Source organism: Lacerta agilis, chromosome 10 (assembly GCF_009819535.1).
Source record: "Lacerta agilis isolate rLacAgi1 chromosome 10, rLacAgi1.pri, whole genome shotgun sequence".
NCBI classification, from domain to species: domain Eukaryota; kingdom Metazoa; phylum Chordata; class Lepidosauria; order Squamata; family Lacertidae; genus Lacerta; species Lacerta agilis.
This window is the reverse complement of record NC_046321.1, coordinates 27,498,946-27,523,873: the sequence shown is the minus strand read 5'-3', so window position 1 is coordinate 27,523,873 and position 24,928 is coordinate 27,498,946. Positions and strand designations below refer to the sequence as shown.

General features: G+C 44.5%; 1 protein-coding gene across 1 annotated transcript; it reads left to right on the top strand.

Annotated features, from left to right (window-relative positions):
- On the top strand, positions 1–24,927 carry SOX10 (SRY-box transcription factor 10). The gene is made up of 4 exons (XM_033162295.1): positions 1–180; positions 1,086–1,538; positions 22,556–22,821; positions 23,421–24,927. Exons 2-4 carry the CDS (start codon positions 1,129–1,131, stop codon positions 24,128–24,130), a joined length of 1,386 nt encoding a protein of 461 aa, XP_033018186.1. The 5' UTR covers positions 1–180; positions 1,086–1,128; the 3' UTR covers positions 24,131–24,927.
- Position 24,928: the final 1 nt, after the last annotated feature.

Sequence of the window (24,928 nt, the reverse complement as noted above, 5' to 3'; positions counted from 1 at the left end):
ACAGAGACATTCATCCAGGGTATTAGGAAAAACCAAGCCTCCCCTTAGGAATGGCACTTGTCTGAGAGTTTCCTCAGCACACAGCTCCTGAAAAGCCACCAGGCTTGTGAAAGGAGAACAGAGGGGCTATTGGGATACAAATTACAGCTCTCTCAGGATTTGCCCGACAGAGCGGCCGATGTAAGTTTCTCTACCTGAGCTTGGTAACTCACTGTCTCTTTCTCTCTCCCCCTCTTTCTCTCTCCTTTTTAAAACACATCTGAAGTTTTCTCCTTCAGTTTTCCTTCACCCTTCAACTGAGCTTTGGGTGAAGAATTACAGATTGAAAAGGCAGCCAATTTGGGGTGGGGGCTAATTTATTTTACGTTAGGGAACCAGCTAGGTGTCTCTGCCAACTTTATTTTTAGGTATTGCTTTCCTGAGGTTGGTTAATGTCAGACAGGGTTGAAAAGTGATAGAAGCTTCAATTTTCTAGAAGTTTTTAAACATACGTGTATATTATTAGATATATGCAATGCACGCAAACTTTAAAAAATAATATATCTGGAGCGTAAGTGAACCAGGAAGGGAATATGAAGCCAAAATATTTCCAGCCCACTCTATGATGCCTTTTACCTGGTCTGCTCAAATGGCGCAGTGTGTTAGAGACTCACTCCGAATACACTAATTCTTACACAATCATGAGGTGTTTTGTCTTGATCCTTTAATACTTATAACCACCCATTTCCCCCAACTGCTGATATTCTTGACTCCAATATCAAAGCAAGTTAAGAAATAGGTGTTTTTTTGGTCTTCACCCTCTTGAAGACCTCCCCAATCTTTGTTTGTAGATAACATGTACACAAAAAAACGGATTCTCGTGTTAGAGAAACTTTATGGCACATGTCAGAAGTTTACAGCTAATTAGAATGTTATCCACTCACATTTGATCATGGCTTTTGCAGGTCCCATAAAACAACATGTAATGTGGTAGGGTCCGCAGATTTTTATTAAGTATGTACCAAATCCTTTCCAGATTATTCGGATATTTTGAACTTTTTTAGCTTTAGTGTTCATTTAGACCTTTTTTGTGTGTGTGGTTCCAGTTGGAAGACGTTGGTACCTGAGGAGTAAAACAAAGAGGAAACAATGACAGACGATCAAGACCTTTCTGAGGTGGAGATGAGTCCTGTGGGTTCTGAAGACCACCACTGCCTCTCTCCAGGACCTTCCATGGCATCAGATGCTAGCTCTCACCTTAGCAACACCAGCAGCGGTGAGATGGGGAAGGTGAAGAAGGAACAGCAGGACTCAGAAGCGGACGACGACAAGTTCCCAGTGTGCATCAGGGAGGCAGTGAGCCAGGTGCTGAGTGGCTACGACTGGACCCTGGTGCCCATGCCTGTGCGGGTCAATGGGAGCAGCAAGAGCAAGCCCCATGTCAAGCGGCCCATGAATGCCTTCATGGTGTGGGCGCAAGCGGCCCGGAGGAAGCTGGCAGATCAGTATCCTCACCTCCACAATGCAGAGCTTAGTAAGACGCTTGGGAAGCTCTGGAGGTAAGAATGGCTGGGAGAAAGATACCACGTAAGAGGGGCAAACTGGGGTGCACTAGAGAGTGGTGGAAGCTCAGCAGGCATCAGTAGATTGGTTTAACTTTTGCTTTGATGTGGTGATAAGGGGAGAGCAGGTGGGGTGATCCAGGAAATAGGCACAGATAGTGGTGTAGGGGGCAAAAGCATAGAAGGCACTTTCTTTCTTGATTATGTGCTACCAGTATAAAACTCGGTCCACATTTTTTATTTGACCTGTGCTCTTAGTCCATTGCAAGGCCCAGTTAATCTGGCTGCTAAACCACAGTCCCAGCAGTTGAGCTTTCAGAAACTGCATACTTCACCTTCTCCTCTTGACCTTTGCGTTCCTTCTTTCTACTACACTTTTGGAGTTCTTCTCAGTTTTATCCCCTATTGAAATCACGAGTTTCTCCTCTGCTGCATGCTGTTTATCCAACAGTTCTGAAGTCCAAAACAAGCAGTGTCGTGGTGGTGAAATTAAGGGAAAGATTAATTCGAAATGTAAAGTTGACAGCTATCATGGCTGAGGAAAAAGAAAGTGATTTTCATGGAACAAAGGCTGAGCAGCAAAATGACAAAAATCGTGCTCCCCTGTATGCAAGCTGGTTTTCATTTCATGATTTTAAGCCACCTTTGATTTGTGAAAGTTCAGATTGGAGCGTTTGGAATTTGATATTTGGTGTCTGTTGAGTTTTCCAGCCTGCCATTTGTTTGTTTTTTTAAAAACAAAACAAAACAAAACACTTCCTTAAATATATCTGTACCTGTCTTGAAGACAGAGTGAGCTGCTGTTGGCATGGCGGGAAGGAAGGAGCAGGTATGGCAAAGGACATAAACTCAGCCCCGTGTTACAGACCATCTCATTGTTGTTTAGTCACAGATATCGATAATTGGTGATTGCCTGGAGGTGATTTGGATTTGGAATTTGGCAACTGTGAAATATACGAACAATGAAGAGTCATGGGGTAGGGGGAGGCTAATGGAGCAATAAACAAGGCTTGTAATAAAAGGCTGATGGAGAGATAAGGAAATGCAATCGGAATATAAGATCCCTTATATTGCCACTGAGCAATCTATGCCAATGCATTGCTTCTGGCTAATTGGACTGAGAATTTGGGGTTGTTTCTGTTTATGGAACAACATGTTACTCCAACCATAGTAGCAACAAGTCCACTCAGGTAGCGAGAAGGCACTTTATGTTCCTTATTCAGGTGCACATATGTTCATATAGTAAATCTTTGAAAACAACATTCCTTTGCAAACTTACTTGGAGTAATCCAATTGAACATACTGGAAATAGGATTGTACTGTTCAAGACTTTCCAGATTATCTGTTTATTGTGCATTTGTTCTGCGGCTCTTGCTCACCATTTACATGGAATCTAAGTATCTTACATTAAGGAAGCAAGACTGTTTTCAGAGACATTACATTTTCCTGGCATTCAAGTAACACTATGTGCTGGTGGGGAAATGTGATTATTTACCCCACCTAAGAGGACTGTTGTTGTTTGGAGCAAGCGTCTAGAATCATGCAGTTGTGACAATGTCATGGGCACCTATTGGACAGTGTCCATGCCCCCATGCATTATGGCAGGCGCAACTCTGCTTCCAACTCACGTTCTCCAAATGCTAACCTGCAAAGAGAGGGCTAGCAAGTTGGAGCTGAAAATAGCAATCCTTGAGGCAGAGGACGGAGAAGAACCTTGTTAGTTTCGTGCCCCCAGCAGCCAGTCTCCACATGCCTTGCCTTGAGGCTTTATCTGGACTTATTGCTTTGGTAGATTTGATAAGAAACTCCTGAACGCTTAACCTTAGCTGGTTTCATTCCGAAGTGCATCCTGACTTTGCAAGCAAAATACTTCCCTTCTCCGGAACATACATCAATCAGACTTTTTTATTTTTTTAAAGAGTTGGGAGTGAAACAACTTGGCACCTCCCTTGGCACAAAGGCTGGTTGTGCATTTTGTGGGGATGGGCACTGTATTATGGCATTGGCACTGGGACTTGTAAAGCTCTCCTGTGAGATTTGAAATGCAGTGGGGCTGTTCATCCACGTAAACCTTTAAGACCGAATTCCACCAAGGCAGGATATCCCTTCTACTTCAGCTTGCAGTACTCTGACAGCTTAAATATTCAAAACCCACCAAAAAAAAACCACTCGAGTTAGGCTTGAGCAAAGCTTAAATTATTTTCTGTTTGAGTTGAATCCTTGAGGTTATGGTAAGGATCTCAGCTTTTATCTGAAAATCTGATTATTAGAAAATACCTTCAAGACAAAACAAAATGGAAGACGCAGGGTTTTCCTTTAAAAAAATAATAATTATCACATGACTCTTGGTTTGAGTGACAGATTAGATATATGCAACATGCTGAAATCTTAAGATCCGGCCACCCTGTGGGTTTTTTTCCCTCTCTCTTTTTTTCAAATTCTTCTCCCATCCACACCCTAACTGCCATTCCTTCATCTAAATAAGCAGGGACCTAGTTCATGTGATTAGCTTTGCTGAGCAATTTGTCTGTGGAAAGCCATGCAGCATCCATGTGATTGCTGCAGGGCCAAGAGTTCCACTTCTTTTCAGGCTTCTTGTTTATAGGAAGGGCTGTAGCTCAGTGGTAGGGCATCTGATTTGCACGCAGAAGGTCATGGGTTTCAGTCCCCGGCATCCCTAGGTGGGATGGGGAGAGACTCTTGGTCTGAAACCCTGGAGAGCCCTTGCCAGTCATTGTAGACCAGGGTTTCTCAAAGTAATTAGTACTGACCCCCTGAGGGTTGATGAGACTCTCCAGGGGATGTATAAGACCCATGGGTCAAAAGGTCATCGTGGAAAAAAAGTTTCTGAGTTACAGTACAAAAAAAAATTTAATAGGAATTACGAACCTCTGAAATAAAGGCCGTGGGCATGTACAGAGTGCACTTCCCTTGCCAGTGAGTAAAGGTGAGTGATTGTTAACAAATATCGATTATATCTTGATCTATTTTGATCTTATTTCATTTACATTATGAAGAATTTGGGATTGGGTTGATGACGACTTTATAAGCTCATCAATGAGTCAATGAACTCAGAAGTTCGGGAAATCTTGGTTTAGACAATACTGAGCTCAATGAGTTAGCGGTCTGACTCAGTATAAAGCAACTTCCTATATGGAGAAATGCTTTTTCACTGCCACGTTAGACTGGTCAGAGACACACCCCTTTCTGACACTGAGGTCCCCCCCCCCCTTTATGGCAATTCATAAGAATTAAGACTGAGCTTCAGTTAAAGCGTTTGGGTCTCCATTCTCTCCGCCATGTTGCATCTGACAGATAACCCTCTTTCTACATCTAGTGGGTGCGAAGCTGAACTATTAAATACAGACATTCAAAGGCAGGACTTTGGGGTTATATCCATTCTTTAGTTTGCCTCTGTGGTGACAGAGAATAGCGCCCATGGGAACCTTTTCCTCTGTCTATCAAACCACCTCTTTTTCTAAGTCTTCTGCTTGCAGTACAACTCAAACAAAATGGCTTCCTCGAAGAATTAAAATGGAGAAATGTGGCAGACCATAAATTAGATTCCTAAGGCTTGGCACTGGTTGATTTGTCCTGAAAAGAAAAGCCTTGCCAGAATGGGCAATAAGCCCAGTTATTCTAGCATCTTGTACTCACAGTGACCATCCACATTCCTCCGGAAAGCCAGCAAACAGGACCCGGGTGCCACAACACTTACCCCACATGCAATTCCCAGCAATTGTCCTGCCTACATATAAATTTCTCCCAGTCTAAATATTTAGCCATCATTCCCATAATGCTTCACTGGTATGTGGACTTAAATGCTTTGCTGAACCTGATAAAGATTTTGGAAAGATGTGTATGCCACTCACCTGACTCTTCCAATACACATTTCCTACTTTATCCACCAATCATCATCATCATAATACTGCAGATACCTAGCTGATTTAACCCAACTGACCATAGCTGTCAACTTTTCCCTTTTGTTGCAAGGAATCCTATTCAGAATAAGGAAATTTCCCTTAAAAAGGGGGGAAAGTTGACAGCTATGCAATTGACTGTTGTTGTGGCATGCAGACAAGTTGATGGTAGTTCAGTCCTAGGCAGGGAATTCTTTGAAATATTACATTTAGCCATTCGATTAAAGGATCTCCTTTTTCTCTGTAGCTCTTATTTTTAAATTTGTGGAGAATACCACAATGTTCTTGCTGCTTGTCAAATGGTGGCTCAAGGGATTCTTTGACTCTGTTCTGCTGTGGATAGAAGTATATTTGTAGTCAACCTACCTGGGCATGCATCTCATTAAGCTCAATGGGACTTACATCTCAGCGGGGCTTACCAGAACAGCCCAAACCTTATCATGTCTGCTCAGAAGTGTGTCCCACTGAACTCAGCAGGGCTTTCTCAAGGGAAAGTGGACAGAGGATTGTCGTCTAAAGAGCCCGTTGCAATATAAACTGATAAGGAAACCTGTGTCTCTATTACATTGGTAACAGTAGCACATACATCTGTGTAATGCCTTGGTCTCTGTTGGCAGGGAGGAGCAGAGTGAGTGTCAACAAAGTTTAATTATAATTGTCTGCATGTACTTTTTTTATCTTGTCCCAGTCAGAAACCATTCCTTTCTCCCCGACCCTTATTGGATATGATTTTTTTTAGCATTGCAAATGTTTAACCGTTCCACAAATGTAAGGATTCAGTAATTATAAAATCTTTTAACCTGAGTAAGAACAAATCGAATTGCAAACAAATATCTGAAATATATACATTATGGTGGAGGGAGGCAAAACAGCAACAACAAAATTTTTTGAGTGCCATCCACTTCCCTAACTAGCTACAAGCTCAGTGATGGTGTAAGGTTGCAGTCCCTGCCTTTTAAACCCTTCTCCAGTTAATCTGATTTGTGAATCACTAAACAGAATGACGGTATCTTTTGGATCTCAATATCCTTTAATTCATGGCTGCATTTACTTTCATTGTTCTTATATTATTATATTTGTCTTATTAATGTCTTATTAGCTCAGCTAGTAGAGCATGAGACTCTTTGTCTCAGGGTTGTGGGTTTGAGTCCCACATTGTGCAAAAGATTCGTGCATTGCAGGGGGTTGGACTAGATGACCCTTGTAGCCCCTACAATTCTATGATTATTTGATATCTTTAACACATTTAGGCCGCAATTCTAAATTTACTTACTAGTGGCCTGGATGATGCTCACTGAATGTAATGGAACATATTTCAGAGTACCAAAAAAAAAGAGAGAGTTTAGGATCGATCTGTACTGTGGATATTTTTATGGGTCTGCTAATGCAGTGTTTTTCAACCTTTTTTGGGCAAAGGCACACTTGTTTCATGAAAAAAATCACGAGGCACACCACCATTAGAAAATGTTAAAAAATTTAACTCTGTGCCTATATTGACTATATATAAAGTAATTCTCTTGAATTTTTCAATTTTTCCCACGGCACACCAGGCAACATCTCGCGGCACACTAGTGTGCCACGGAACAGTGGTTGAAAAACACTGTGCTAATGCACTCCCTACAGTGAAGAGAGCTGGATGCTACCTTATGCTTCCTTTTTGTACTAAAAACTGCTTATGAATGCTCATCGTTTAAGGCAGAGGTTTGGATAATATTCAGCTCCCTTTTAGCCTCAGGTCCCTTGGTATTTGTCCTGCATGCATAGTTCTGGTTTTAGGAGTGCATTCACAGCATGTCCCAGTGGCTTCCACGAGGACAACCCATGGGCCAAATCAACATGGCTGCCTTGTGGAAAAAAAAAAAAGGGGGGGAGACACCACCAATGTACGCCTTTACTTGTTTAGCCTTGTTTGCTTTTGCTAACAGAGACTTCCTTGTGTCTCTTGCCACTAACATGGCTCTACCCGCTTTCCTCATTTTTTAAATACTCTGCTGCCGCCAACGCTTCAAAATCAGCAGAAATATTTTAAAATAAATACTACACCAAAATACACTGACACTTCTTTTTTTAAAAAAAGAACTTTCCTAAGAAGGAAAACTGAAATGCAACTTTCCTTTGCAGTTCTGATGTGGCAGCATTTGAGCCCTTAGAATGAAGTTCGTCTTCCTGGGCTCTGTTGCGTGGAAAGGCAGTATACTACTACTAATCTGTGATTGTCATTATTATTTTGATTCTACACACACATAAATAAATCAGAAAGGTCATGCTATTTACCAAATACTATAGTCCTGCGACTTCCATTCCTTTCATTGTGGCTTGGGTGGGTTTGTGGTTTTTTCCGCACAAGTGGCCAGTTTCAAATAAGAGGGGCCGCACAGTGGCACCATGTCTGGTGGATCGCTCCCAGAAAGATTCCATTGTTGTTGTTCCACTTGAGTTGGAAAGGGTGAGAGATAGCAAGCAGAATATAAGAGTTCCAGAGCTCTGGTTTGCCACTAGAGGGTCTTATCTCCCCCCCCCCCCCGAATGCTGCTTTGGCATGTTACAGCAGCAATGCTACAATTACATTTTAAAGAAGGGGGTGGATAAAATGTGTTTGCTGAATATTACTGGACTCCAGTTTCTATTATCGCTTACCATTGGTCATGCTGGCTGGAGCTGGTGGAAGTTGGAATTCAACAATGAATGGAGGACTACAGCTTTGCCACCCCTTGTTTTAGAGGAATGAGAAAGATAGTGGAAGGAGGGAAAGTTTGGGGGGGGAGGGAGAGAAATGGTGGAATTGTATATAAGTAAGTCCCATGTTGCACAGGTTGGTCCTAGGTCCAGAAGAGTGGGCGAGTGGCATTCTAGAGCCTGTTTTCACTCATGACATGAGGTTTTAAATGTGAGTGGAAAACCTGCACTTGGCTAGAATGACAAATGCCTCTCCTCTGCATTATATTTATGCATTGGGAACAAACAAACAGGCAAGAGAGATGTAAAGGTGTTTAAGCTGCAGATATGAAAACACTTAAGACACCAGGTTCGGGAACTGGGATCAAATGGTGACTGGCCTTGGTGCCACCAAAAGCTGATGCATTAAAAGTCAAAGGATGGATCACTTTGGCAAAATAGAAATGCCACTTGCCCCTCTTATTTTCACCTGTGGTGTGGTTGCTGCTCCCCTTGGGCTGTTAGTGGTTTCCAAATCCTTCTCTTTCTGTGACTACATTCTGTGGCAAAAACAGGAGCTCCAAACAAATTTTTATTTTATTTTAAAGATTCATTAGGCTCCACAGTAGCCCTTCTTTCCCCCTTCAAGGAATGCAAAACTATTGCCTGAATTTCCAGATTTCTGTTGTTTTAAGGGACACCCAAGAACATTACAGTCCCACAAAACGTAGCAAATACTGTTGCACTCATGTCCTGCTTGTGGGCTTCCAATGGACATGTTTCTGGCCACTGTGAGAACAGGATGCTGGATTAGATGCGCCTTTAGTTTGATCCAGCATGGCTCTTCTTGCGTTTTAACAACAACAAGGCTGTTTAGACACCGTTACCTTGCATAAATCATAATGCACGTCCTTGTTTCCAGCCCCATGGTTCCAAAACATTCCTTATTCCTGAAGTGTTGATCTGTCAGTCCAGTCCTGCAGTGCATGCTCCTCAGATACAAAATGATTATAGAATGACATTGATCCCTTTATCACGACTTCCAAAGATGAATGCTAGTGTCCGGAAGATAGGAATCATACTTCCTCTCCATTTTAAAGTATCTTCCATAAAAGATGTTTCCCTGGGTGAAAGCCAGGGAGCTGTAGTTTGCTTCAAATGTGCCCACGCTTCTCTTCCTCTATCCTCCACGTGTGTGCACACACATGCACCCACACCAAAGTCATTCACTGCACTATGGGAACCGCTGTCTATAGAGATAGACATCAAGGGGCAGAGCATTATTCATTGTGGTAATATCTGCACATCAACACGACCTGGGAGTTCCTTGGGGGAAGGAAGACCTGCAGTTAGTACTATCAAATACACTTAGAATTGTAAAGATAGGCAGCACTTTAAATTTGCAGTGTGCTTTAGGTCATCTTTCCCACAGTAAGCCTATAAGTTATGTCTTGTTTTATGGTAGAATAGTCATGTGTCCTGCTTTACATACCTCTGGAAGGGCAGTCAGAAGACAGCCCTCTATTTGAAGAGTTGTAGTAGTAGTAGTAGTAGTAGTAGTAGTAGTAGTAGTAGTAGTAGTTGCTGTTGTTGTTGTTGTTGTTGTTGTTGTTGTTGTTGTATTTCTATACCACCCATTATCCAAGGATCACAGGGCAGTTTACAATTTGAAAACACCAGAAATACATAATGCAGGGGGAAAAACAAATCTGCCCCATGTCTGGTTTAAATATATGTAACTATAGAAAGGGAGATCAGGAGCTTAGAAGCCACTCATCACAATTATCCACCCCTGGTCAGTAAAAATGCAGGCACACCAGTCACTTGGTGTCTTCCCCACTATGCTGTGATGTATTGTAGTTCTTCTTAAATTATAGGAATTATTTCTAGAGCCATGTCTATACATACAAATTTTGTTATGCAAATGTTATGCAAAGTGGTTTGTTTGTTTTTTGGTCCATGCAAATCTTCTTTTTTGGCAGTCCATAACTGGCCACCCTATTTTACTGATGAGGAGCTGGGAGTGACTTAACCAATACCCCCTCCCTCGCTGCATAAACACACCAGGTCTGTAGCTGAGTTGAGCTTTAACTAAATAGATCTCTCAGCTACTGGGCCCTGCTGGTTCTTAAAAGCAAAGGCCAGTTACTTCATCCACGATTAATTTCCTTCACAGATGTATATTTTACTTAGGAAATCGCATGCACATTCCTCAAGAGTACATTTTCTTACGCGAGGAATGCACATGTAGCAAAGTAGACATGTTGCATTCATTATAAGTGACAGCGCACATGTGGGTTACATGTAATTTGCTTCAGAAAAAAAATGTGCAGCCTGTGTCTCTATTTTCCCTCCTTGCCTTCTCATGTGCCTTTTTCTCTTTGCTCATGATTTTGCAGAGAACCTGTTCGTCTTTTGAAATGTTGCTGTCAGGCAGTGTAGTAATTGGGGTCACTGTACACTGACGGACTCAACAGTTGCACGGGCATCGGCAGGCTTGTGAGCATGGCAGAATAAATCTGAGTGAAGCACACTCAACTGCTATCCGTCCCTAGGGCAAGTCATGATAAAACCACACCTCTGGGAGACGTAAACAGGCCTTTGAGGGGTTTGCTGATTACTCTCCCACTGGTTTGTTGTGTGCTTTCCCCATATGCTACAAGGCTTACAGTGTGCCTTGAGTTTTAATCGTATTCAACTGAGTTCTACCCGAAGTAGATTCATTGGAATTAGTGAACCTACATTAGTCGTGTCCATTACTTTTGATGGGTCTACTCTGAGTAGGACGAGCTTTGAATACCTCCCATCACAATTATTGTTGACAATGTGAAGGGCAATTACAAGGGATTCAGACTCTGTGGCAACATCCGTGATGCCAACGGCTTCATTTTCATGCTGTAATTAGTCGGTCTAATTAATTCCCAGTTATTTATCTCCTTTGTTGAGAATAGCTATCTTACAGAAAGTATAGGACTACAAAGCATATTGTTGTTGCTGCTGTGCTGCTGCTGTTTCTGCTACTACATCTGTCTTCCATTATGAACTGCATTGTCATCCACATTGGGAGGGAAATGTTACAAAGGGTAGTATACAAATATCATTCATATATATACACAACAACAACAACAACAACACTTCAGGTTGTCTTCCCATGGTGCTCCATTTTACTGCTGGCTCTTCCAGTGGTAACGGAGGCTGAAATCCTAACCTTGTTTACCTGGGAATAAGCCGCATTGAATTCAGTGGAACTTACTTCTGAGTAGACATGGTATGGGTTGCAGTCTAAATCATCTGACCACTCTTCACATGCTACCCCTTGGCTCAAGGTCACCAGGACTCAGCCCTGTAACAAAATTTTAGAGCTGTTCAACCGTGGAATATATGGAATTATAAATGTGTATGCCTTGATGTATTTTTAATCCTTGTAATCACTTGTAAGCTGCTGTGGAAAAAAATGTTTTGAAATGTGGGACAACAACAACAACAACCAGCAGCAGCAGCAATGTGAAATGTTAAGGTCCGACGGCACGGCTTTCAGGGTCAGCTTCAGTTGTGACTTCTAGAAATGAGCCCCTGGATGCATCAAGGAGAAAAAGGAATTAGAGACCTCCACCCTAGTTACGGTGCTTCCAGATTATTACTATTTTAGGGCGGGATTCAATCACATACAAGCAAATTCAAGTTGTGCGGTTATCACCGACTCGGACTTGGGGAGGTCTTTCACAACAAATCCACTCCCCGCCCCCTGCAAAATCTGACTTCTTTGCGGAAAGGAAAACGATGAGTAAATAGAATCATAGGATGCCCTGGAAAGTGTGCTATAATACTTGCTTTGACACGGTGTCAGCTAACGTCCTTGTAAACAAATCAAAATAAACAGGCTCAGTAAACAGGCTGTTTGGAAGCGCCCTTAAATAAAGAAGTTACAAGGTGTTTGTGTGTGTGTGTGTGTGTGTGTGTGTGAATGCATACGTGTTTCTTTCCACTTGTCGGCTTGCCACCTAATGATCCACTTTCCCAGCTGAATGTGTCATCTGTCTCTATTATACAGTATTTTTTTTAGTTGTAATCCTTCTCCGAAAATGTGGAAGTTTAGGCTGCTGGGGTTAATCTGTGATAGATGATTCAAACATGCAGTTTATCACTGGATATTTCAGCTAACAACAATGCTTCACTGGGAACGCAGTGGAAATTAAACTGCCCACCCTGCCATTTTGCCAACTTTGATGAGGCTAATCATATAGAGCTGGTTTCTTTTCTTTTTTAAAAAAACAAATCAACCTGGAGAAGTTTTGAAATTGAATCTAGTTGGTTAGTTTGATGCTTTTCAACATCTTCCCGTAAATAACAAAAATCAGTATCCAGTGCCTCAAGACTGAATGCCAGGAAATTGCTGGACCCAGGATAGCTGCTAAATTCACTTGAGCTTCCCTAGGGCAGGGGGGCGTGTAACCTGTGGACCACAACTCCCATCATCTGGCCATGCTGGCTGGGGCTGATGGAAGTTGGAGTCCAGTGAAATCTGATAGTTCCCTACCCTGCCATAAGGAAACCCGAATGCTTCTAACTTAGTCAAATCCTAGAATGATATTCTTTAAGGATGATTCCAGGTGGGTGTCTATTGTGGGGCAGGTGCTACTTAGGCATACATTTTTTGTAGCACTTTCATAACTTCCTAGGCATCAAGAGGTCTCTGTGGCGAAATGGGTCAGTGTGTCTGGCTGTTAGCCAGGAGGTTGGTGGTTCAAGCCCACTCAGGGATGACTAGGGGCAGAATTCCTGCATTGCAGGGGGCTGGACACGAAGACCCTCAGGGTCCCTTCCAACTCTAAAATTTTATGATTCTATCCCATATTCCCCACTTTAATCTGGATTTACCTTACCGGTAAGAACTCACAAAGTTTAGGGGGGACGACGACTCTGTTGCAAACAACTTATTTGTCGTATCTGAATAAAATACTAAGTCTGAATCTGGAAGCACTCTTAAGTCTGAAAGGATGATCCTAGGTGTGCCTATTCAGAAGTCAGTCCCACTTAGTTGATTTGAACTTAAAGAGAAGTTTAAGAGGTAGGCTGAAGACAGTCAAAACAGTGAGATGGAGGGAGAAACGGGGACAATTGGCAATATTCAATGGTGTCAGACCTATGGGAAGTGAAGTGGTGGCTTTCACACACACACACACACACACACACACGTAGCGTATCTACAGACATTCTCCCCAAAAGCCTGTAAACAGGAGCCTCGCCCTTTTGGAAGCAAGACAAAACAATTATCAGTATCTGGCATAATGCAGTAGGAGATCAAACTTGTTCCACTGCTTGAAAAAATGCAATGCCAAGATACTGGTGTCCGCAGCAGCACCCTCTACTGGACAGAAGTCAAATAACAAACAATTGGTCACAGGAACGAGCCGCAGAGGAGCAGCTGTTGTTGCCACAAAGGAGGAAAAGAGGGAGGGAGGAGAGTGCTGAGGCACATTAAACACAAATTAATTTATTGCTACACGAATTTATGAAACAAGTGAGATGAACCAAGGCACATTAGAAATACTCCCTGAAGCGCCTTTATTTCAGTTGAGCATGCCCAAGAATTTCAATAAGCAATCTGGTCACAAAGAGATGTTAACTTTGGGGGCATATATACACACGAAACATATATCTGTATTATAGCAGTTTAAAGGTTTCCCTAGACAGTCCTTGGGAGATGTAGTCTAGTGAAGGTTCTGATAATTATGTCAGAAATCCATAGGCATGGACAAGTCTATCCAGTTTCTTGGTTTCTCAGTATTAAGTTCAATTCTCCACATTTTCACATCCATTTTAATTAAAGAAGCTGTTGTGAAAATTTGCCTGCATGTTTGTGCCATTTTCTCCTAATATACACAATTTTGCAAAACAATTTCCCCCTAATATAATGCATTTTTGTATGTTGTTTTCACAAATACATGCAATCGTATGCACGCTTTATCCTAGTATGCACACTTATGCACACATTGCTTGGATGCAGAACTGCATTGCAAAATTCGGAGAAGTGAGAATTCGGAAGGGTGGTTGTGTTTCAGTTTGTGTGTTGTTTCAGAAAGTGCGAATAAGGCAGATTCACAAACTGAATAGAACTTCTTTCGCAAACCCCTCTCCCATCTCTAGAGGTTCCTGTGCTCCTCACAGGACTATGGTTCACAGGAAATAGGGGGTTACTTGTTAACCCATTTGAAGCCTGTAAATAATAGGCCCTCAGATTCAGCCTTTCCATATAATAACTCAAAGTGTTCCCCCGGGCACATTTCACCTGTTCTGCAGTACTTTCACGAGTGATGCAACCAGCAGAAGTGCCTCAGTATCACATCCCTGCATCCCAGCTATAAACATAACAAGCGTGTTGTGGAAGTGGAATATTTTTATTGTTCATTGCATTCTCTCTCTCTCTCTCTCTCTCTCTCTCTCTCTCTCTCTCTCTGCCACAGTGCACATGCTTCTCTTCATGATTCAGGAGAGCACACAGTCTCCAAACCCCAAACCTAAAATGAAGCATTTAAAATAAAAACTCCCAGACAAACCCCGAAATGGATCTGGCAACCAATAGAATGTGAGGGAGAGAGGGAGGAGCTGTTTTCTGCCAGGAATGACATCACAGACGGCTGGGCCCAACAGGTGCCTATGACCCTCATGCCATAACAATCCGTGTGCTACATTTACAAGGGCTATAAATAGTGCCAAGTGTTGTGACACTTGTGACATCGCTTGTGACATTGCAAGAACAAAAGCACAGCCTGAGCTTAATGCCCACAGATTGTGCTCCACAAATGGGAGATAAACGTACATATCTTCCACATTCAGTTCACCTTGCAATTACGGGAACTACTTTCACACATAGTTCAGAGCTTTTTGAACGAATTTCGCTAAGCTAAAACAAAGTTTTAAAAGATGTGCCTGGCAAGAACCCACCAACAGCATAAAAAATTGATATTGACCAAACAACCCTCTCCTCCTGCCATGGAAAGAAAACTCACAGCAGTCAGCTGAAGGCAACTAACCATACCGTGAGTTCCCAACCACTCTCAACGCCAATGAAAACTAATTATTGAATAGAAAGAGAACCTACACATGTGAGGCTGACACAGAAACCCCACACATACACTATGTAAAAGAATGAAAGTTTACTACACTCTTTTCTCTCCCCACCTCTTTTCTCCCCCAACCTTCTACTGTAAGCAGCATCAAAGTCTCATATTGAATATAAATGATATGAAAAAAGGACTTTATGATCAGAAAACAGAAACGATGTATGTACTTTTGTAACCCAAGAAAGTCTTAATGAAAACATTTTTTAAAAAAGATGTGCATGGCTTTGAATAAAATTGATGCTTCCTAAATTCCCAGAATTGGCCTCAAAATTAGATCTGCATGCCAGGCCTTAGACTGTGAACATGTGAAATAATATTAAAGGTGCCTTTGAATAAATATATTTCCCTTAAGTGACAGCTTTCCCTTTAAGGCAGAATACATCCTTAGGACTTGCATGTTTATTGTGGCATGTGCTTTTATATGATAGAGTCCCCCTCCGTGATCTTCAGTTGGCATGTTGGTGTACACATGTGTGTTTGTGTGTGTGTGTGTGTGTGTGTGAGAGAGAGAGAGAGAGAGAGAGAGAGAGAGAGAGAGAGAGAGAGAGAAAGTGTATGCAAGTGTGCATATGTCTGTAAGTATGTGTATATATACAAGTGTGTGTGTTGTTTTTCTCTCTGGGCACTGGGAAAAGGGAGCCCTTTCTCAGCGCTCAAAGAGAGAAAACAGCAATCTGGCCATGTAAGGAACTTCCTGCAGGGGCAGATCATTTTGTTTTCCTCTCTGCGAATGAGCATGGACTGACAGGAGGGGTCTGATAGGCCTGATCCAGCCCATGGGCTCATAGTTCCCCACCTCTGATATAGAGAGCAAAAACTGTCAACAGCATCAAATGGTTAAAAATTACAGCCTGGTGTTCTGCTTATTTTGCATATACATTAATTGAACTGTCACAAATGCATTTAAAAACTTAAATGTATTCAAAATAAGCACAGTTAATTACACACACCTATAATGAGACAGGAAACCACTGCCTCCATTCAAGCCCTAGTGGATAGCAACTAACATTTGTTATAATTTAGCAGATTCATGCTCAAGTCTCTTTAAAGTTCCTTTGTTCTCTCTCTTCTGTATTTGGTGTATGGCAAAATAGGTTGTAAAAGGTCTTTGGGGTGTTTGAATATGGAGGGTCCACTCTCGGTGCAGCAGGAAATGAATCCATTGGCCGCCATAGATTTGGGTTTTTTAAATTCTATGCATGCATGCTAGATGCAAGAGGCCTATCAAATGCAACAGATGAGTTGGTGGGATCTCAGCATGTGGATAACAGCCAAATCTTTCTCGGCACACACCGCTCTGAACAAATTGTCCCTTGGAGCAGTGCTTGCAACATCTGCATTGGGTCTGAACACACACATGCATAGAGACAACTGATCTCTTCCCCTACTGCATTCCCTGCCTTAATTCTCCTCATTGCTCTCTATGGGACCCTTCTTATAGCACTGGCTCAGCTGTAGCAGACACTGATGAGTAAAGAGGCTTGGCTATATATCACAGCTGTGTCCTTTGCAGTCACTACACTATAGACATACCGTATGTTTCCGTGTATAAGACTAGGTTTCCCCCCTAAAAAATAATGATTTGGGGGCATCTTATACACAGATAGATCTCCCCCCCCCCATTTTCTTAAATCAGAGTCCCCCAAAATAGGGGGCGTCTTATACATGGGGGCGTTTTATAGACAGGGAAACGGGAAAATGCGATACTTTGGCAAGGATGGCCAAGGTGGTGCCCTCCATATGCATACCCTCCCACTGCCCTCACAATGCTAGGATCGTCACGAAAACCCTTAAGCCACTACAGCATTTCACTTCCTCACACAGAGTCCCAAATCCCCAAGTGCCCTTCCCTTCAGTACAGCGTTTCAATGTGTTACTAGAAGTTCAGTTCTGTGCGTCCTTCTAACACACTTCTTAGATTTGTGCCCCGTGCTCAATATGGCGTCACTTCCTGTTTTTATGAAAACAAGTCACTCGAATGCCCCTAAGAAAGTTTTTCACCATTTCCCCGCCCCTCAGTCAGTCGGACTCCCATAAAGAAAGTGGAGGGTGGGGGAGCGACGGGGTTGGGGCCTTCTGCAAGGCCATTTCCATGGCTGCAAGGGGCACCGCGGGAGCTGAAGAGCAGCCATTATGGTCACTTGGCTCCAGCTTGCTTCGTTCGGCCATTGCATCTGAATCCATGCCCTAGCCTCTGAGGGGTATAGCAATGATGACACTGATGTAGAATATGTCCCTATTTTCACCTGAGGAGTGTTGGAGGGTATGCCGTATGTTGTCAGGCCCCAGCTCCCAGCAACTCCAGCCAGTAGTGGTTAGGGAGGATGGGAGTTGTAGCGTGGTGGTGATGGGGGGGGTAAAGGACCACTGGGCGGTTAAGTCCAGTCAAAAGCGACTATGGGGTTGTGGCGCTCATCATGCTTTCAGGCTGAGGGAGCCGGTGTTTGTCCACAGACAGCTTTACAGGTCATGTGGCCAGCATGACTAAACCACTTCTGGTGCAACAGGAACTCTGTGACAGAAGCCAGAGTGCATGGAAACATCCTTTACCTTCCCACCGCAGCGGCACCTATTTATCTACTTGCACCTTGACATGCTTTCAAACTGCTAGGTTGGCAGGAGCTGGGACAGAGCAACAGGAGCTCACCCCATCACGGGGATTTGAACTGCCAACCTTCTGATCGGGAAGCCCAAGAGGCTCCGTGATTTGGACTAGTTGCATGTGCTACGACTAGAAATGTAGAAGGCACAGCAATGGATCCCCTCTGTGATCATAAAACTGGAGTGTAGATGCCACTCTGGCTGCATCAAGAAGTATGGGGAGGCAGGAGGAGAAGTTCCAGTTAAAACTGCCTTAATACCAGTTGCATTTGCATGCCAATCTTTCTTTCTTTCTTTCCTGGGTGCCTGCAAAAATTCCATTGCACGAAAGGTCATGAAGTAGGGGGGACGCCAAGGCAGGAAACGAGTGAAATCCAAATCCCGCAAATCTCCTGGCCTCTCTGCCTGCTCATACCGGTTTCCCTTCGCTAAAGCTGATTTGAAGTTCTGATCCCCAGGAAGAACAAAGGGAAGCCAGGTGACATAGCAGGAGAAGACAAGGGCAGGGTTGGGCCACGGGGTGGGGTGGGAGGAACGGAAAGAGGACTTGGTCGCACAATGCAGTCAGGGAATCTCAAGGGGAAGGCTGCTATCGAGCACTGCAGTTCAAAACTGGAGGGGGCTGACCAGAAAACAGAGGTCGCTGTTTGTGTGGCTCGTTTCCTCCTGTCAAACATGTCTCTGTAACACTGCGCATGATCCGTTTTTCACAGTAAAGGGAAATGACATCCTAAACTCAGATGAAGCAGTGTGGTTAGGCACACGTGGGTGCCATAACTGAAAAGTCCATCCCTGTGCATGCATGGGGGTTGTAGCCCAGGGTAGAACATCTGCATTGCATGCAGAAGTTCCCAGTTTCCATTCCCAGCATCACTAGGTAGGGCTGGGGAAAGCCTTCTAGCTGAAACCCCAGAAAGCAGCTGTCTGAGCTACTTAGCCCAATACTCTGACTGACTATAAGGCAACTTCCTATGTTCACTAGCATAAGCAAGGGCTGGAAGCTCTGGAAAGTTTGCAGAAACCCAACTCCCCACTGGCTTGTACTCAGACCCTCCAAGTGTCCCTATTTTCCAGGGACATCCCTGATTTAGAGAAGCCATCCTGGTTTCTGATTTGATGCCAGAAAATGTCCCACTTTTCCTTAGGATGTCCCTATTTTCACTGGAGAAATGTTGGAGGGTATGGAGTTATCTGACCCCCCCCCAAGCCGTCTGAAGGCAATCCTGTATAGTAGGGAAGGTTGGCTTTTTAATGTTTATTTTTTTACCATGCTTTTATATAGGTTGGAAGCTTCCCAGAGTGGCTGGGGCAATCCAGTAAGATGTGTGGGGTATAAATAGTAAAATCATCATTATGAAATGGGACATCCCTATTTTCATTGGAGAAATGTTGGAGTGTATGTTGTGCTTAGTACCTTCCAGGTTTAGAAAAGGCTGGCTCCTTTGCTGGAATGAGTTTTTGCTCCCTCCAGTGTCAGAAAAATCCTAATTATGCCATCCTAAATTGTTCCAAGCATGATTAATCTAAGCCCAGCTCCTCATTGTCTCCAAAAAGCGGGAGACCCAGGAATTAAACCTATCTGGAAACCTGTTTAGGTGCTTTGGGCAGATCCAAACCATACATTTAAAGCACATCCGGTGTACATTTAAAACTTATGACTTCCCCGAAAGAATCCTAGGAACTGTAGGTTTCCTACTCACAGAGCTACAATTTGCAGAACCCTTAACAAACTACAGTTCCCCAGATTCTCTGGGGGAAGTCATGTGCTTTCAATGTGTGTTGGGTGTGCTTTAAATATAAAGGTTCCAGGCAAAAACATCCCTCTTCCCTCAGGCCTTTGGCTAATTAAACCATCTATAGCCTTTTAAACTGTTTGGGGGAAGTATTGTTTTGTTTGTTACTATGTTATATATTCATGTGTTTTTACATTGAAAACTGCCCTGTGATCCTCAGAGGAAGGATGGTATAGAAATTTAACTTAAAATAAATCAATATAGTAAATAAATACGGTGTGGATCCACCTAAAGCACCCAGAATAGGTTTCAAAATGGGTTTGATTTCAAAGTCTCCCGCTTCTTGGAAACCATCAGGAATTGAGTCTTGGACTCATTGAATAACTGTGCTAAGAGCAATTCAGGGTAAGAGAATTAGGACCCTTGGGGACATTTGTGTATGATAAATAGGGGCGGGAAGGAGACACAGGAAAGCTGGTGTTGAACTCAGGGTGACTCAATAGTTTTAATCTCCTGGATTAAAGCCATGGTTGGAATGCAGTTATGTGGCGGAGACCCTCTCAGCCTGGTGTGAAGTTTGGTCAGCTCCACTAGAGGTACCACTGCAGGACATCCTGCCCAAGAGAGAAAAGAAAAAATCCAGGGCTGGCCTGGGCTTTTTGCTTGCTGAAGTGAAGTGCAAAATGGTGTCCCTACCTTTGTGTACAGAAGCGGATTGGACTGGCAGTTGGATCATAATTCATCCTTGGTGAACGAGGCAGCACCCTCTATGGCTTCATTGGATAGCAGAGGCATTTCAGGGAGGCAGGGCAGGTTTCCCCAACACCTTGCTGCCACTCCTCACTCATCAGCATCTGCTACCTGAGGCAGTGTCCTCAGTCTGCCCAATAGCCTTAACAGTTTTTAATACTGTATTTTTAAATTGTTGTAACTAGCCCTGAGATACCATGGTGAAGGGCAGGTGAGAAATGTTGTTGTTGTTGTTGTTGTTGTTGTTGTTGTTGTTGTTGTTGTTGTTAGGGCCTGACTAAGTCAGTCTTAAGTCTGCCACTACTTTTGCTATGGACTGCTTTGGGTTCATTATTCCTGCCATTAGCTCCTTCTCCTTTTTTATTTCTTTGTCCTGAGTTTATTTACTTTCCAGCAATAGACTCTGCAAAAAGTTTGGTTATGCATTTGCATAGGCCCACAGAAGCTTCTTCGGTTTATACTTTCTCCAGAAGTTAACTCAAATTTTCAACTAGAGATCTTGCATATAAATTGGGGGGGGGGGGGGAATTCACCTGAGATATTACAACTAGATCTGTCTTGACTGGAAATGTCACCTAAGAAGCTTCCGTACCTTGGAGCTTTTCTGTTTCCTGTAGAACGCAGAACGGCATTTGGGTTGGTGGGGAATGACAGTCAATCTGAGTTGCAAGATAGGATGACCACGGAACCATATTCAGAAGACAACTCCGAAACTGGAATTTTGGAATCTACAGAAGTTGTGTAAATTATGTTTGAGCAAATTAGATGTGCTAACTATGCGTATTTGGGAACAAAGACAGGAAACGTGGTCCACCCTATGCTGTTTCTTATGAGGGAAACTGGCAACAAGCATGTACAAAACACCTTGATTAAAGTCTGGTAAGACTTGCTAAGAGTTGCCAGGGTCCAGAAAAAAATCACTCCAGGGTCACCATTTAGCCATCCCTGATGTGGCATGAAAAGGTTGTGGTGAAAGCTTGATAGCACCTGCAAAAGAGGTATAGGATTTTGTCTGGCCCATGTCTAATGTGATGAAGACCAGCAGGATTCTGTTCTAACTAGAGAAAACTCACAAGTGCTACAGGAGTGGCTGTACTGTCAGGGGTGTAGCAAGGGGGGGCGTAGGGGGCGGGCTGCCCCGGGTACCACAGGGGGGTGACACTCGGGGGCGGGGCCCCGCCCCTGCGATCGGCGCCTCCAAACCCTCGCTTGGCCAGTTTTTAAAGCAGGCGCTTTTTTGGGCGCTGGCTGGCCTGCGGAGCCGTGACATGGAGGCAAGGGGTGGGCCAGAGAGGAGGGTGCCCCTCCTTGCTGGCCCGGCCCTCGCCTCCATGCCGCGGCTCCGCCCAGGGAGCCCAGCGCCAAAAAAGCCCTTTCAGCGGCTTTTTCTGGCGCAAGGGGTGGGCCAGCGAGGAGGGGCATCATGCCAGCGACAAGTGTGACGCCCCACCCTCGCTGGCCTGCCCCTCACCTTCATGCCGCATCCAACGTGTGTCATGACGTCACGACGCACATGTCATGCCCCACCCCCAGGGGGGTGCCTCTGCACTGCCGCCCCAGGCAGCGAAGAGGCTTCCTCCACCACTGCGTACTGTTCTATAGTGCCTTTCATCCCGAGTTTTCAAGGCTCTGTGCTGTGTATTTAATTAGTCACCCCAAAACAGCAACTTATAAAGCAGCGCCTGTTGAAGAGAGTAGAAAATGAGATCAGAACACAGGGACCCTAGAATTTGTTTTTGTTTTTTTAATGCAACAATATTTGGGATAATTAAATGGGACATTCCCGATTGCACAGCTTGCAAAACCACACAGAACAAAATAAAGAGAATTAACACATTTTGCCTGTGTTAGTCAATCTACCGGTAAATAAAACTGTGCTTAAGGTCAACAACTTTGCTGGTGTGATTGAATTGCAATCTATTACTGATAAATGGATCAGATGGCTCACTGGTTGAGACTAGAACTGTATCAAAAAATGTGGAGCTGATCACATATGCAGGTCGTTCATAAAATGGCCTGAAGAGCCTCACTGTGCCACTGCAAAACCTCTGAAAGGGAGTGCAGGATTGACAGGGGTCACAATGGAGCAATCCACTTACAGAACATATTTGACCCTCTTTCCTCCAATGCTATGGCAATGCTATGGCTTCTGGCGGGTTTGTGGTTCCGCTTTTAACAAACCCGTTCCACGTGTCCTCCCCCACCCCACCCCTTCCTCTGCTTTCTTTAAGGTTGCTGAATGAAAGCGACAAGCGTCCCTTCATTGAGGAGGCGGAGAGGCTGCGAATGCAGCACAAGAAGGACCACCCTGATTACAAATACCAGCCTCGCCGGCGGAAAAATGGCAAGGCCGCCCAGGGTGAAAATGACAGCCAGGCCGAGGGGGAAGCTGGTGGAGCAGCTGCAATACAGGCGCATTACAAGAACGCCCATTTGGACCACAGGCACCCTGGGGAAGGCTCTCCCCTGTCTGACGGGCACCCTGAACACCCCTCAGGTTAGTCCCGTTATACAGTTTAATCCAGCATGGCTGATGGTCAGGGATGATGGGAGTTGTAGTCTCACCTTCATCTGAGGGGCATCACTTGGCTACCCCTTGTCAAAATGTAGAGTACCATGGTGAAAACAAATGGTTGAATTTGTTGCTATTTTTCTGACCTGGCATAGTTAAATATGGCACAAGTGAGTTTGGCAACTTAAAAAAGAAAAAAAACCCTTCATGGTTCATTATTGCCAAAGTCTAAGGACTATATTTAACCCAGCTGCCATTTTGTATTTCATTAGCTGCCCACTTTGTTTTTGCCTCTTCTCTGAGGAACGATGCTAGCACAGCTTTCCTCCATCTGGTGCCTTCCAGATGCTTTGGGCTCTGGCTCCCATTGACACCAGCCAGCACGGCCAATGATTAAAGGTGATGGGAGCTGCAACTCAACAACATTTGGAGGGCTTCAAGCTAGGGAGCAGCTCCAGCAGGTCTGTGCAGCGAAGGGAGACAGGTCAGCTGCTCTCTTCTTCTGCTATGAAGGTGTTTCCTCTGCTTTATTTGGTAATTGACATCTTCTCTCGGCTTCCTCCTATGTGGTTTTCACATCACAGGTCAGAGCCACGGACCTCCCACACCGCCGACCACTCCAAAGACAGAACTGCAGTCCGGTAAGGCTGACTCCAAGAGGGAGGGGCGTTCCCTTGGGGAAGGAGGAAAGCCACACATCGACTTTGGCAATGTGGATATTGGGGAGATCAGCCACGAAGTGATGTCCAACATGGAGCCCTTTGACGTCAACGAGTTTGACCAGTACCTGCCGCCGAATGGACATGCTGCTCACCCAGGCCATGTCGGAGGCTATGCCACAGCAGCTGGCTATGGCCTTGGGAGTGCCCTGGCTGCAGCCAGTGGACACTCGGCCTGGATCTCCAAGCAGCATGGAGTCTCCTTGTCTGCTGCCACATCATCGGTGGTAGACTCCAAGGCACAAGTGAAAACAGAGGGCTCTGCTCCGGGGGCCCATTACTCTGACCAGCCCTCCACTTCACAGATAGCATACACCTCTCTCAGTTTGCCCCACTATGGCTCAGCTTTCCCCTCTATATCCAGGCCTCAGTTTGACTATCCTGACCACCAGCCCTCAGGACCCTACTACGGCCACTCCAGTCAGGCTTCCGGCCTCTACTCGGCCTTCTCCTATATGGGGCCCTCCCAACGGCCCCTATATACTGCCATCTCTGACCCAGCACCTTCAGTGCCACAGTCTCATAGCCCCACACACTGGGAGCAGCCTGTATATACGACCCTCTCGAGACCCTAGGGAATGGGGAGCAGTGACCAAAGCAGCAGCGGAAAGGCTCCGGAGAATCAGCCCCAGAAGACGAGCCTCCGGGTCCCGAGGTCATTCGGTGTAACCCAGTCGCCAGAACCCACAGAATATCCGGGCGTGTCTATCTTGACCGCAGTTATCGATGGCTCACCTGGCCGGAGGAAGGTTCCCACCCACCCCCCACAATCCCAGTCCTTGATTGGCTTCCAAAGTCCCGTGGGCCTTCTAGATGAGGACGATTCTAGGCACGGAGCAACTAGTCATGGTGGGTTTTTTTGTTTTTGTTCAGCAGTTCAAGGGTTTAAAATAAAATAAAATTGAGAGATAATCCCTTCCCTTCTCTCCCCATCCCTGAAGTTGTCCAGAACATCATCCTGATGGTTTAGAAAGAAACACAATGGACACAATTCTGCCACTCGCTGTGGGTGAAGGCTAGGTGGGCACCCTGGTGGGGTAATGTTACAGGTGGAGAAGTAGAATGGTGCAGCCGTCCAATATGGACCATGCTCTAGGACATTCCTGCTTCAGAGTCGCACATGCATGAAATGTTGCTCCCCATTGGAAGACCAACCTATGCTTGCTTTTCCTGTTGATATTTGGCACCTGCGCCCACTTTCCCTTATCCATTCCATCGCCTCTCTGCTGCCTGGCTCTCTTAAGACTTAACTACACAGTACTTTGGACTCAGGAACTGCATTATATGCTCTGGCCACCTTTGCATCGCAGCATGTAAGCATGTGCATACATGCTGGTCCCCTGGACCGTAAAAAAAAAAAAAGCAAATGGGAC

Bases quoted from the DNA above. Each gene is read 5' to 3' on its own strand.
- SOX10 (XM_033162295.1), top strand. From the start codon at position 1,129: ATGACAGACGATCAAGACCTTTCTGAGGTGGAGATGAGTCCTGTGGGT. The intron at 1,539-22,555 runs GTAAGAATGGCT...GCTTTCTTTAAG, and splicing joins ACGCTTGGGAAGCTCTGGAG to GTTGCTGAATGAAAGCGACA. The intron at 22,822-23,420 runs GTTAGTCCCGTT...TTCACATCACAG, and splicing joins GCACCCTGAACACCCCTCAG to GTCAGAGCCACGGACCTCCC.